We start from the raw sequence: 13,478 nt of genomic DNA on the forward strand, positions 1-13,478 counted from the left end.
ACTCTTTCTTTTAATGTCTTATTCCTCGTTTAATATAATAACTCCGTAATTATACCTTCCTCGGTTATATTATACACTTTAAAGATTTAATAAACTCCTTTTAAGTAAAAGGTAGCTTCCCGCCCGTCGAATCGTAGATTAAGGTATTAAGTAACGTCCGGGAAAATATATTATATACCTTTAAACTACTTTATCGTATAAGGTGTAGTCATTGCCGTTTACTAAGTAAGTTAATTAACGTCTTCTCGAGTTTTAACCGGAGTAAGATCTCTTAATAATATCGTAATGTTTAATATAATACCTTCCTTCTTCCCGATATACCCCTTTATCCCTTTATACTTAAGTATATCTTAATCATTATTTTAACATAATTAACAACGTAGTTTAAGCCTTTCTAAAGCTTCGTCTTATTATAATGTATTATCGTTACTCGCCCTTTAATACCGCCCATTCTTAAACTTAACATTTATTAGTCGAGCTTTAAGACTCTCTAATAACCACTTAATCATTCGAGCCGTACACGTTACGCTCTTAATTAGCTCCATTATAATCTCGCTAACACTTAAGATAAGGGATTCCAAAGTGTATAAAGACCTTCTTTTTAAAGTGTTAACCTTTATTCGTTAAGCTATACTCTAAGCGGTATATTTAAGTCCGTATAAGCTTACCCCTTATAAGGTTATATTAGGTTCGTATTATAATAGTCCCTTTTTCTTAGTTTATTATATAAGTTGTCGCTTCTTACCCATGTTTGGTAAGTTTTGTATAAGGTCTAACCTTATTGTTATCTTCGTACTTATCGTGCTTTTAAAGTCTTCGTTAATTTTATAACTTCTTAATCACGATGTTCTTAATGCTTCTTAACCTTAACTAAATCTGTTTTCCATGTTATATATGTTCGACTCTTCGTATATAAGTGTTAAACTGTTAATTTAAAGGCTTTAAGTTCGACCCTTAATAAGGCAGTTAATTAAACTAAGACCATTGTCTTGTCCCTTAAGTTATAAGCCTTACGACGAACTCGCTAATTTACTCGCGGACTAATTACTTATAAATGAATGGAAAGAATGAACTTAATAACTAAAATAATGTTAATTAGTAACAACGAGCCATTCTCGTCGTCTTCCGAATGCACTGTTATATAAACTAACTATGCTACCGAAATTAAAAGTGTGAAAAAGCATGCCCTTTTTAACTATTTATAAGTTCTATCCCTTCGACCTTATATTAATCAGACCCCGGACAACTACGACAAAGGTCGTACGACCCACTTAGCTCCCTTATAATATTAGTATAGCTAACACTCACTACTTCACTATATATTTCTAGCGAGGAACATTTATATTTCTACCCTAACTTTTCTTATTAGAATATCTCTATAGTTATAAGTTTAATCCGGAATTTAACAACTAATTTAAGGTTATAATAGTTAAATTATTTATTCATTAAAATTATAGCTTGTTACGATAATAAGAACATTGGTTTCCTAATAAATCCGTATACTTATCCTTTGAAAATCCGTATACCCCTAGTTAATCCTTAGCGCTAGTTTTCTATCACTAAATTTAAATCCGCAAAGGGTATACGGCGCAATGCATACTTATAAGGACGACAATAAAGTGTCACTATTGAAACCGTTCTTGGTCCCGGGTGTTAATATCGATAACTCGTCGGCCGATATAACATAAGTGGAGAGGTGTAAGTGAGGAGATGAGGCTTAAAGCAATCCTACAATGTCGAGTCTTTGTATATGGTTATAACTCACAAGCGGAACAACCGCCACGCGTTCTGTTGTAGTTGTCGAAACGTAGTTATCTATATACATGATGATATAACACCAGTTCCGCTCTTAAGCATGACACCAAAGGTATTCTCGGAGCAAGCAAAACACAAGCATAATTCGGGCTTTAGCTTAGGATCTCACAGAAATAGCTAGATGCACAGGCACGATTAATAGCAATCGTCCCAAGAAGACGAACTTAGGGGTAATAAGTCGAATCGTATCCGCAATCTGAAACCCACCAGTGAGACACACACCGCAAGCATCAGAGTTCTCGTCTGAATCTGGACAGGTGATCGTGTTTTCCGTGTATTTTCCCCGCTAACACCAAGCCTAGCTAAATATATTACGACATTTATCATCTCACCACAGGTAATTGGTTTATCACTCGCTGCAATGATTGTCTACAGACGACATGACTCCAAACTAACTTGTATTCAACTTGTCAGGTCACTATAAGTATCAACCATGCCTAAAATTCTTCAACTTCTGACTATATAACTACCCCTGTTCCCTTGCCCGTCCAATTAAGACAGCGATGTTGGCTTTTGTGCAAGGTGGTCGCCTCCTCACCTCCTTCCAAAGTAACCCGAGTGAGATCCGCAACCTAGCAGCTGTGGGCTGACGATGACAGGGCATTTGCACAGAAGTTCAAGCCAGATGTATATCGCATATAACCAAAAGCAGCGTTGGTTCCGCCATATTTGTATGAGCCGGCAATATACAATCCGCAAGCGCTGGTTATGTCGGCGGCCATGTACGTGATGTCGGAACCACTGATGAACATGGTACCGACACCAGTGTATTCGCAGGCAAAGGCCACGACAGAGCCGCGAATCGAGTAATATGACGTGGCCGGCGCGACTGTAGACGTCAAATGGTTAGCACAAGTCTTCTTCACACCTGTAATAAAAGGGAGGAAAAAAGAAAAGCTTACTATGCACACCACTGCCAACTTGGGTCTTGAGGTCCGCAACAGCCGCGTCACAGTAACTATGGTCCATGCCATAGCCACACCCGCAGTATATCACCGGGTCACGCTTGCTAAGCAGGGGCGACGCCGGAGTGAAATTGATTGACACAACGGGCTCAGGTGATTGATTGATGGGGTCAGACAGTTTCTCGTGTACCTCATTCCCTTGACTATCGAGATAAGTACGGTAGACACCATCTTTGAGACCACCAGGGAGGACGGCAGCGACGGCTGAGCCAGCCAACAGGGAAAAGAGCGTGTGAATGGGTAACATGGTGTTAGCGGTAGCTCTTTCAACAAGCTGATATGAGAGTTCGGATGTTCTGATGGGGAAAAAAGAGAAGGAAGGGCGGAGGATTGAGACCAATTTATATCGAAGCTGTCTTGCAGTGTAACAAATGGCTGAAGGAGTCCTTGGCAATATTGTTACGGGTGTGAGAAATTCGTCCACCTAATATGAGTCTGCATGAGGCATGGTATCCAAGGCGGCTCCACTTTTATTTCGGTGATTATTTCATTAGAAAATCTATTTAGGTTCAGTTGAATGATCTGATAAATGATCTGATGTCCGATATATTGAACTTAAGAGAAAAAGGTTATTTGTACTTACCTGACAAGCTGCAAGGGACCACCCGCCCATAATTTGATTAGCCAGTAAGGAATGAACGGCCTCGGCACTACGCTGAACACAGGCGTATACTCCGTGTGTGCCTGGTGAACCCTTGAAAGGTCCCTCGAATGCACATTATTAGCCTCCATTATCATTGTTCTTCTTTCATAAAACCACTGCAGCCCAAAGCATAACAGAGACACCGGTCTGATATGCCTCGGTGCTTACTTGGTATCTATGGGTGGTCTTGTTACCAAGTTACACCGCTTTGAGCTCTATCCCGACGAGGTGGATGGAAGGGATGGAATTCATTACCATGAAAACATAAGTTTATACTTATGCTTACATGTTATTACTGTGGAGTTGGATCTAAACTTTCTCTCCACTTCCTGGCTGTCCCATGCTCCTACCGAGAGTTGATTACTTCGAAAGCAAGGTTTGAATTTGCACTGTGCTGTTCGCTAAGCTTTGTGATGCCTGACCTAATCCGAAGAGAAGTTGACTAGGTCCGCAAAGCCAGCCACTCAATTGGCTCAGGGAGCCAACAAACTGGGATTACTGTTGGTGATCTGATACTAAGACTCACCTGTTTAGCGTATCGTGCACAGTCAATTATTATTCTTTAGCGAACGTCTAGCCATGGGCCCATGCTGGGCTCCACAAAGTACCGTGCAGGAACGGGATCAACCAATAAAAGCCAGCTGGTTACAATGAGCTCACGGATTGGTGACAATGATAGAAACTAAAGCAAGCCTGGTGAATGAAGATTATGAGTTGAGACAGTTCCAGCTCAAAGATCGTTCTTGAAAAGACATACTTCTTGATCAAACTAGACTCACGACGTATGAGGCAAATGAATCACTCAGGCAAGAGGTGCATAAGTTGTCTAAAATATGGATGCCAATCCATGAACTGTTATCGGAGATCAATGATAGTATCAATTATCTCAATAAATACTAGAGGAGAGAGAGATGCGTATGTATCAAGAGCGAAAAAAGTGCGTAGCTAATTTTGCTCCGCTATGAGTTTGTTTATCTTCTTATGTTTTTTACCTTACTTTTGTGGAGCTTACGATCTCATTCAACCGAATCATTTCATTGATTAGAATATATTGCCAGGACACATATGTAGTGCAGCAATACGGTAAATGCTTCTTGTTGATTAAAATCCGTCCACTGCCAGCGAAGCCCTTCGACTACCATGAAACAAAATGGTTGAAGCTCTTTTTTCTTTTTTTTTCTTTTAGAGAACTTTGAAAGTGCCACCCAACTCCCTCAGGAATTTGGAATATACCAAAAAGAATAAAGACCGATGTCCAGCCCGGCAGGAAAGAGCTTAGTCCCTGATAGACCGATGTCCAGTAGCAACGGCCGAAACAATGCCTCCTTCCTCTCGATGCTGTCGAAACTAGACGTGCTGGGAAGTTGTCATGGACGAAAGCAGAATCTGGAACACCGAATTCCAGATATGACACCGCCATCGATTGGGCTCAATGCTGATACTGCTTGCCGTTGTTGAATTGAAAGCTGGTCCAAAATTACCATCAATGGCCCTCGGAAACGATGTCGACCAACCTCCAGAAGCCGGCTGTACAGAAAGTGGGCATATACCCACTGGCCTAGTCACGTGATCACCACTTCATATGCTCTGCGCCCCCACAACAACATTCTGTCGAAGCAAACGGACGAAATGGACGGAATGAACCAAGCGAATAAAGGCGAATGCAGTCACAACGACCTCTTATTGCTCAGCATTTCTCACGGAGCACAAATGTCACGACCGTTGCGATCGTTCGGGGGGCTGGACAGGCCTGGTTTTGAGTCGTGCTTTCGTCGGTAGCCACTTTTGGGCAGTCCCATTTTCGACAGGGAGTACAGAAGAGGAGCGCATCGGTCGGCTTGTTGTGGGGGGAAAAACGGTTAGGTCCCTCGCCTAGTGGAGTTCTTTCGACAGATGGACAACTTGTTTTTGTAGCCGATTGTTTCTTGGACGACTGCTGTCGCGAAAGCTTCTAGCTGTTCTATGTAGGATTGACAGCCTTTCATGACGGCGTAAGAGGTTTCTGTATGGACGGCAGGAAGACCTTGGTTGGCGACGACATTCTCAGCGTGATTCATTTCTGAAGTCTTAGAGTAAGTCAATGTTTAGAGGCAAGCCACACCTGGAGGATGATGTGTTCCAAGGTTAAGAACCGTGTGAACTGGCGCAATTGACGAATATATGTTCCAGAGCAGCCGACAACATCGACTGATTGAATTTCTGTTGACCAAATGGCAGAACGATCAGTACGAAGCAGAATGACTCTTCTCACAAATATCCACCAGGCCATCCATGTCAGAATAATACCTGAAGTGTATTTCTGGTCTCCGTACAGTCTACAAACGGTCACAAGAATTGCTTGCACGCCAGTTGACGAGACTGGGGCCACCGAAGCTGCTTCGGGACTTTCTCCATCACAAAGAACTAGTGCGAAATGGTGCCCCATGAACACATCTGAAAGCATGCAAGATTCGTCGCAGCGATGATGTGACATCCAGATTCTGACTAACCCATCCAGCTCTGAGACCTTGATTAAGCGCACCCAAGAGCTGCGTGCGGCATACTCTCCAGTTGTTCCCAATCGGATATTGCGATCACATTTCGTACTCACAAATGGAGGAGCTTAGGCCACCAACAGCAAATCCATCAGTCCAGCTAGCACCTGATGATTACAAAAACTACGAGAAATGGAACCACGCACCATGTCATCAAACGGTGCTCAATTGAAACGCTCCAAGTCGGGCAAGGTTCATGTCGAAAGGATATGTCTATGTCTTTTATTCAAACTGCATGTGGAGGGCTGTCAATGGCGACAATTGCGTTTCGACGTTTGACCCCGCATCGACGGCGGCGATTCGTGGTGCTAAAAAGCTGGAAGACCTGGCCTACAGCAGCATAGCTAGATGAGTATCCATCTGTGTGTGACGGGGTGTATGCACAGAATGGCCAACCAAACCGAAGCAGAAGGTACAGACGCATCGGAAATTAGCGTAACAGGTGGCCCAAATAATGCAGCCAATCCACATACGAACATATTAATCCCAAGCCTTGCCCCAATATACCGTAGTACAGATATGTTGGTCGATAATGTCGAGACTGTCTTGCACCGCACCGACCCCTTTCTGGTTGTCTATAATAGCGCCTAGTACCTGTTGCGTGGCTGATTGAACTGTGTTGATAGCAACCGAGTAAGCGGCGCCATTCGCTTCCTCTCTTGGGTTGCAGATATTGCTTAGAGAGGTGAGCTGGATCGTCTCATCAGTTTCGAAGAAGAGCCCCGAGCTGACAGCCTCCTGAAAGGTGTTGGAAGTTTCGTTTAGGCCGTTGTTATCGATGACATCATTTACCTGGGTTACCTCGATAACATAGTTGTTAATTGCTACAACAACCTGGTTAGCGGTAGCACAGGAACGTTTTCGCTGCCCAACGCTTTGGAAGGTAGACGGCATAGATGCTGCAGTCGAAAGCATGCAAATGGCTCCACCAAGCAGCTTCATCGTGGCTCAATATTGTGGATAGAAGATTGTTCGGATATTTTGATGTTCTTGATCATGATATATCGCACTATGTGACTGCTATCGAACAAGAAAACATCACGATGTCATAGAATGAAATGGAAACCGGTGGCATTACATTTTCGATTATAATAACACCGAGACAATCTCGGTGTTATGAACTATTCTCTCTTTTCTCCTTCGTCTCTTATGTTATACCCATTAAGTAGTACATAGGATAGTAACGTCAGTGTCATTTCGCCAAGCCAACGTCTTCGCCCTGACACCTTGGATTTACCAGGCGATGATTTGTCGGAAGGATTAATCATATTTCACGTTACTCTTTTCCCGTGGGTCGCGGTGTCGGCCGTGCTACAGCCTTCAGCGACCTGGGCGGCTCTTATCGGTTTCAATAGCCATATACTATAGATTGTATACCCAACAATAGCTATAAGTAAGCAGAAGCTCGTTGCACTTAGGGAAGCTACGGCGATAGCCGACCATATACCATCCTGTACAGCGTATACGTTTAGCAAAGTCGTGCTAAAGCCAAGTAATGAGTTTGTGAGGAGTGGCCTAGACCTTCAGTCGTTAGAAAGGTTACTATCTAACCTCAAAAAGAACCTCTGATGGACTTGCGTGATAATATTGTTCAGACTCTAGATATAATTGCACTTCCAGACCCACCATATATACATTAACCCTAGCAGAGAAACAATAAACAAGAATGAAACAAGAACGAGTAAAGGAGGATATTGAAATGCCTTCAGTGCAAGCTCATTGTCTTCCATCATGGTGTTAAAAGCTTCGGAGCGATTCATAGTCGTAAATGTGGAAGGGAGAACGATGTAGCCTGCCAACAAAGTCTAGTTAAGCACCTTGGGTAAGATGGCGTAATACCAATCCACAGATTGGTCATTCTCGATCAGCATCTTGATGTACAAATCACGCCTTTGTCTAGGTGGCAAAGTAGCAACATGTGCAAAGCTTTTTATACTGTCCGCCATTAGGTTCAATAAGTCAAGACAAATTGAGAAGTAGCAGGTAAGGAAAGACCTCGTGAAGTGTGCGGCAAAGTTACAGTAGGGTGTCTTCAGTTCTTCAAATACTTCATCACTAGGGCTGGTATCCCACGAGCCGGTTTCCGCTCTCTAACACTGCGAATATTTGTTCACAAAGGCCAGAACCAAATCTTGAGCCTATATTGGAGCTGTGGAATCGCTTCTCCATTCATTTCTTTCCGTACAGTTTGGGCGACAAATAGATCTATTTAGCGCTATCGTACGAAGGAGAAGAAGGATTCTTCCCCTCGTACGTGGTCTATAGATAGGGGTTCACCCGCACGGCTGCTAGCTGCCGACAGCCACATCGTGGCTGTGGTGGCTTACTACTAGCACGCCGGTGACTACCTATACTACGTAGTCAACCGTCGTACGAGACCGCGAATAGTATATTCTAACATTTTCGTTATTAGGTATAATAATATTAACGGCTATTTTATAACGTAATAAAAAGGCTTTTATTACTCTGGTTTTCTTATCTTTAGTAATTTATTATTAAACTACGCCTTTATTATTAAGGGAGGCATTCTTAGCTTCTTCTTAGTTTATGTAATCTTATATAATAAATCTATTATTATTAGTAAAGTAGTTAATAACTTTAACCTTTTTAAAGTGTAATAATTACGGTAAAGTTACTAGGTGATAAGTTCCTTCGGGTAGTAGTTATATTTAAAGACTTATTCTTAAGGAGCAGAGGATAGAATGTCTCCATCGCTAGTTACGAAGCGGGGGTTTTACACTGACTACGCACGGACGTACTCCGTGCGTTGCTTAAGCGCTAGGCTGGCACCTAAGCTAGGTCGTTATAACGATAAAGGTTCGTTTGTTAAATTCTGGCGTATAAGTAATAATGCTTAGGCTTTTTGAATTTCCGTAATAGTTAAATAACTCTCGTTATTTATGAAAAAGTGATGCCGGACGGACTTTGAACAATGCGAACTCTTTTTTTGAATGACATGGATCGAGCTTGGGATGATATGTACCTCTATCCTTTCGGTTCGGCGAGGGGGGTTATCACGTAGGAGACTTTGTCGTCTTGGTTCCGATGACCGGGCGTCGTGTCCTAAGTCAATGCCTGGTTCAAGGTTCTCTGTATTGGACCAGCGTCTCAGGCTCGGTCCATTTCTGGTCATAGTATGTCCTATCGGATCGAGCGCTTAATGCGTATCGGATCCCATCCGTTCCGGTACGGATTCCAGAGAAGAGAGGCATAACCAGGAACTAGAATGTATTGTAGTATACAGTATATGTATCAAGAAAGTGCTGTAAATTCGGTTAAAAGACGGCTTTCGTGCTTTTGGACGGGAGATAATTTCTCCCCGGAGCCATTTTTGGATTCTTCATGGAAAAGTGTGACTAATGTGGCGCTATACACAAAAGTACTACCTGGCTCACACAAGCTTGGTACACTTCTGTGACGCTGGAACCATTCCTTATAAAGGTAAACCTGTTCTTGTGGCCTGCAAGAAATCCTGTTACAGATAGTGTTGATTCCAGGTCTATTTTTCATCTCTGTACTTGACGTGTCAACTACGGTACATATCATGTAAATTTTAGTCTTAATTTCCCAAAAGGGCCAAATCATCCTCTTAGGTGCTCCAATGTTTGATACTGTACTGCGCTGGTGTTCTCAGAAGTCCTACGTACAATCTGCGAGCTATAACCGGCTCACCACTTTGCCTTGAGGTGCTCGCAGACTTCTCGTCTAGGTCAAAGATTGGCCTTTCGGAATCTAGGCTTCTGATGGATCCCCGTCTCGAGTTTCATTTCCAGATCTTCGTGTTCATGAGTAGAGGCTCAAAGACTGGAGTAATTCCTTGCAATGACATCCACTTCCAAATCGGTCTTATGACCGCCCTAAGCTTCAAACGCCGCCGTGGAAGGTGATATTGTCAAGATCAATAAATTCACGGAACAGCCACCTGATAAAATCTTGGTTAGATCGAGAGATTCACAATCACCAACTGGTATAATGGCCATGGCAAGTCCCACTCGTGATAACGGCGCTCCCACGCACATGCTCCTATCACAATCTTCTACATCACCATTCAAGAGTTTACCAATCACTTCCACCAACTCCAGACATACACAAATAGTATGCAGCGAGAGAATGAACAAATTCAACGCGAGAATCAAGAATTACTCAAGCACATCGAAGAATTGCGTGCGTCTCAAAAATGCCAAGAGCAAATGCTGGAGCGCCAAAACGTTCTTATCTGCGCAATGGAAACCCAGCAAGCAAAGGCCGAATGTTTTTTGTCTGAGCAGAATAACTATAACTCAGCGGCTCATTCTCAGCATCCAGTATGTTCCGGATCTAGTCCAATATATACCCCAACGCAGAGAGCTCCGCCTGAAAGTTACCCGTATGATGAGTTGATGGCTTTGGTGGAGACGTATAGAGATGAGTCTAGGATAAGCAACACCCTGAAGAGAAAGGCGGAAGATGTGACGAGCGGCGACGTTAAGCGACAAGCTTTATATGAAATTCAGCCAACGCAAGAATGAGTTTGTACTAGTAGGGTTGGCTAGGGTAAAAATAACGGTTAGATTCATTTGGTATATACTATCAGCAAGACTTTAGACTTACAGTGTTAATCGGCTGGATTTATATTTCTCTCGTGGCATGAAGTAGTGAAAAATGGTCTAGTATGAGATTTACATGAGCTGCTGCCATAGTTAGTATAGAGGAGTCGAGTCACAGAGTTTCGAGCCTAAATTGCATCACTAGGGACTATGTCAATCAATATTTTCTCCGACATGAACATAACAGACCTTCTAAACAGCAGCCTCATACTGTACGGCGACTGTTCTGATCTGTTGAATTGCATATTGTGTTGCCTTATTCTTTGCGTAAAGGCACGGCCATTAAGCTCTAAGACCTGTCGATTGGAACTATTACCTTGTTTTCAATTTCTTTTGGTATGAACAGGCTGGATAATGCCGCACTTTGCTCTTCATTCCTTTTTCTCATTCGTTCCGTTTTCTGTAGTAAAAGCTGCGTGTACCTGCCTTGTGACTGAGACCAATGATAAAACCCGATGCAGCTTCTGAACTTGTATCACCAAACACTTTGTGTGCGCACTAGCTCTCAAGAATAACCATTGTATCTCTGATCCTGTCGTTCTGGCTGTGATAACTTGTCCTTCATCGCACGCAATTCGTCCTGCCGAGCCGACAACTTCTGGTAATATTGGTGGATGGCGAAATCACCGGCGCCCCAAATAGGACGGAGTTCAACAAATCCCAAATCGACCAGGACGGTGTTTTGTGGGGGCAGTTTGGGTTTTTGTTTTTCATAGCGCGGGACCCTAGCAGTCGATGATGAAAGCCAGTATTGACCAGGGTTGCATGCATGATTGTTAACATTACGCCCATTTCTATCTTCCATTGTCTCGTGTTGTCGTTCGGCGGGTAGATTGGATGACTGAATATGAGTATTCATGGTGATGATGCTGATAGTAGAGGTTATTTGGAAAAGATTTCTAGGTGAATCAAGGGAATATCTCGGCGACAAGCAAGATTTGAGCGTCATGAAGCTCGAGAAGTGAGGTTAGCGAGAAGGCCAGGCGAGTGTGTGAGAGACGAGCTGGGAGTGGTAGTTCTAAGCTCCGAGTTAAACTGAATGGCCTAAATACGATTGGAGGTTAAATAGAATTATGTATGAGGCTGGATTACTATATTGATCATTCACTTGTGATAATTATGGTAACAGGCCGAAGAGCACGAAAGACGAGCATGTTGGACGACACAGGTGAGCATGTTACCATGATTTGAGTTATAGGCAGAATCAAACCTCTTTTGTTTCTCTCTCTTTTTAAGTACGGACAATCCAATTCTGGATCTGACTTGAAGGTAGGTTTATGGACCCAAGTAGTGCCGCGATGGACTATAACATCCCCTTTCCGTTCATCAAACAATAACATTGCCCATGATTGAATGTTGGTGGTGTTGGTACATTGCGTAATATAGTGGATCATCACTTCCTTTATTATAGTTCGCCGGTATCTGGATTGGGTGTAGAAGACTCGTTTTGAACGGCCCGATTTCCGTTGCGCCACTGTTTATGAAGATGTTCGGCCTAGACTGTTGTGGCTAAGATGATTGCGGCTGCTTTTGCGATCCGATACGACTTGGGGAGAATCACTCGATCGTCCAGCTTGACATCATTCTTGAGCATGACCACCTTTTGGCCAAAGATCTCCCTGGTTGTGTCTCTTGTTTCCCAGCTTGTCCAGTGTTCTTGTTCGTCGCGCTCGGTAACCTTGATTAACGTGGCTGGAGGCAAAGGCGCGCCATTCTTATAAGTTGGCCAATCTTCCGGAGCTAGAAGCTCGACAGGGCAATCGTGATAGTCTGGGTAGAGCTAATCCACGGCCTCTAATCTTGGATTTTTGGGGCTTTACCGCCTTGCTTTTGCTAATTCTGTGTTTACTGAACTCCTGGTTACCATCCTGGGCAACGAAATCTGGAACTTCCTTCCCTGGTTTGATACAATATGAAGGTGAGCTTTGTGGTCCATACTGTAACATCACTTTTCGTCCGTAACCATGTTTCACCCAGCCAATCGGCGTTTCGTCGTCTACCTCTGAAGTGAGACCTACGTGTTCTAGTAAGCTGGTAAGGATAGCAACGTCAGGGTCTTGTTTCGAGTCTTCTTTGGTCTTGCTTTCGGCGCTTTCGACGCTTTCGACTGCTATATCCGAGTTTACACCTGGAGACCGTCTTGAGCCTTTTGTTCCTTCCATTTTGGTAGTATCTTCCTCCTCAACGCCTTTCAGCTTACCTGTTTCTGTGACATGATTATGACCGCTCTTAGTAAGCTCGCGCTCCTCGTCGTTGTTATCTTCCTCATTATCTTGTTTATCAACCTCTATATTATCCAACTTGTTTATCTCCTCTGCAAGGCTCTGGAGTACACTTTGATGTTTATTACTGGATTTATCCTCTGATGGGGACGTTCTTCTCTGTATCTCTTCCTGTTTTGCCGCTTGACGAAGGCTGGTCCTTCTCTTTTCTGTAGTAGGGGCATCTTTGGGAGGGATTTCTTTCTTCGCCGCCATTCTTATCTGCCTCGAAACTGAAGGATAGGAAAGAGGCAGACATGGGCTATATGTCCGATAGCCATGTCGACGCTCGCTAAGCCTTCCGTGGCCAAACATAGATACGATGTCGTCGCTGTGGCTTAGCCTCAGTAATTACAATATATACTGTCTAAAGTCGGGATTTGCCAGTATTTGATTGGACTACGTGAAGAGCTGAGAAAATAAAGGGAACAGAATCATCCAGTTTGTGCACGCACAAATCATAACATCTCTGATGAACTCGCGATCCATTCTTTGCTTGAGCTGTGCTGTTGGTTCACCTTGCAGTCACAACTACCGCCTATACCATAGCAATTGTCAGCGATATGCTTTGCTTTAGCACCAAGACTAATGGGACATCGGCGACGTGAGAGAAGCCGTAGTAATTGTCGGACCAACTCGAACATAGCTTCTACGAGGCCAGAACGAAATCTATC

The 13,478-nt window shown here is 43.4% G+C and overlaps 5 protein-coding genes across 5 annotated transcripts; 1 reads left to right on the top strand and 4 right to left on the bottom strand.

The window, feature by feature from the left end:
• Positions 1 to 2,387: 2,387 nt before the first annotated feature.
• On the bottom strand, positions 2,388 to 3,027 carry BKA67DRAFT_652150 (uncharacterized protein; the record flags this gene model as incomplete). Its single annotated transcript, XM_046106101.1, has 2 exons — positions 2,388 to 2,644; positions 2,718 to 3,027. The coding sequence occupies 2 exons, from the start codon at positions 3,025 to 3,027 to the stop codon at positions 2,388 to 2,390; spliced, it is 567 nt and encodes a 188-aa protein (XP_045962998.1).
• A 3,410-nt stretch (positions 3,028 to 6,437) lies between these two features.
• Positions 6,438 to 6,899, bottom strand: BKA67DRAFT_529060 (uncharacterized protein; the record flags this gene model as incomplete). The annotated part of the gene is made up of 1 exon (XM_046099003.1): positions 6,438 to 6,899. One exon carries the CDS (start codon positions 6,897 to 6,899, stop codon positions 6,438 to 6,440), a length of 462 nt encoding a protein of 153 aa, XP_045962999.1.
• A 329-nt stretch (positions 6,900 to 7,228) lies between these two features.
• Positions 7,229 to 7,759, bottom strand: BKA67DRAFT_511685 (uncharacterized protein; the record flags this gene model as incomplete). The annotated part of the gene is given in 3 exon segments (XM_046097417.1): positions 7,229 to 7,472; positions 7,509 to 7,553; positions 7,572 to 7,759. Coding segments are annotated over 3 exon segments (477 nt in total), but the record flags the coding sequence as incomplete, so codon positions are not given.
• A 2,295-nt stretch (positions 7,760 to 10,054) lies between these two features.
• On the top strand, positions 10,055 to 10,465 carry BKA67DRAFT_529061 (uncharacterized protein; the record flags this gene model as incomplete). The annotated part of the gene is made up of 2 exons (XM_046099004.1): positions 10,055 to 10,261; positions 10,301 to 10,465. 2 exons carry the CDS (start codon positions 10,055 to 10,057, stop codon positions 10,463 to 10,465), a joined length of 372 nt encoding a protein of 123 aa, XP_045963001.1.
• A 1,573-nt stretch (positions 10,466 to 12,038) lies between these two features.
• On the bottom strand, positions 12,039 to 13,119 carry BKA67DRAFT_529062 (uncharacterized protein; the record flags this gene model as incomplete). Its single annotated transcript, XM_046099005.1, has 2 exons — positions 12,039 to 12,283; positions 12,408 to 13,119. 2 exons carry the CDS (start codon positions 13,117 to 13,119, stop codon positions 12,039 to 12,041), a joined length of 957 nt encoding a protein of 318 aa, XP_045963002.1.
• Between the last annotated feature and the right edge of the window lie 359 nt (positions 13,120 to 13,478).

Source organism: Truncatella angustata (assembly GCF_020726525.1).
Source record: "Truncatella angustata strain MPI-SDFR-AT-0073 chromosome Unknown BKA67scaffold_1, whole genome shotgun sequence".
NCBI lineage: Eukaryota > Fungi > Ascomycota > Sordariomycetes > Amphisphaeriales > Sporocadaceae > Truncatella > Truncatella angustata.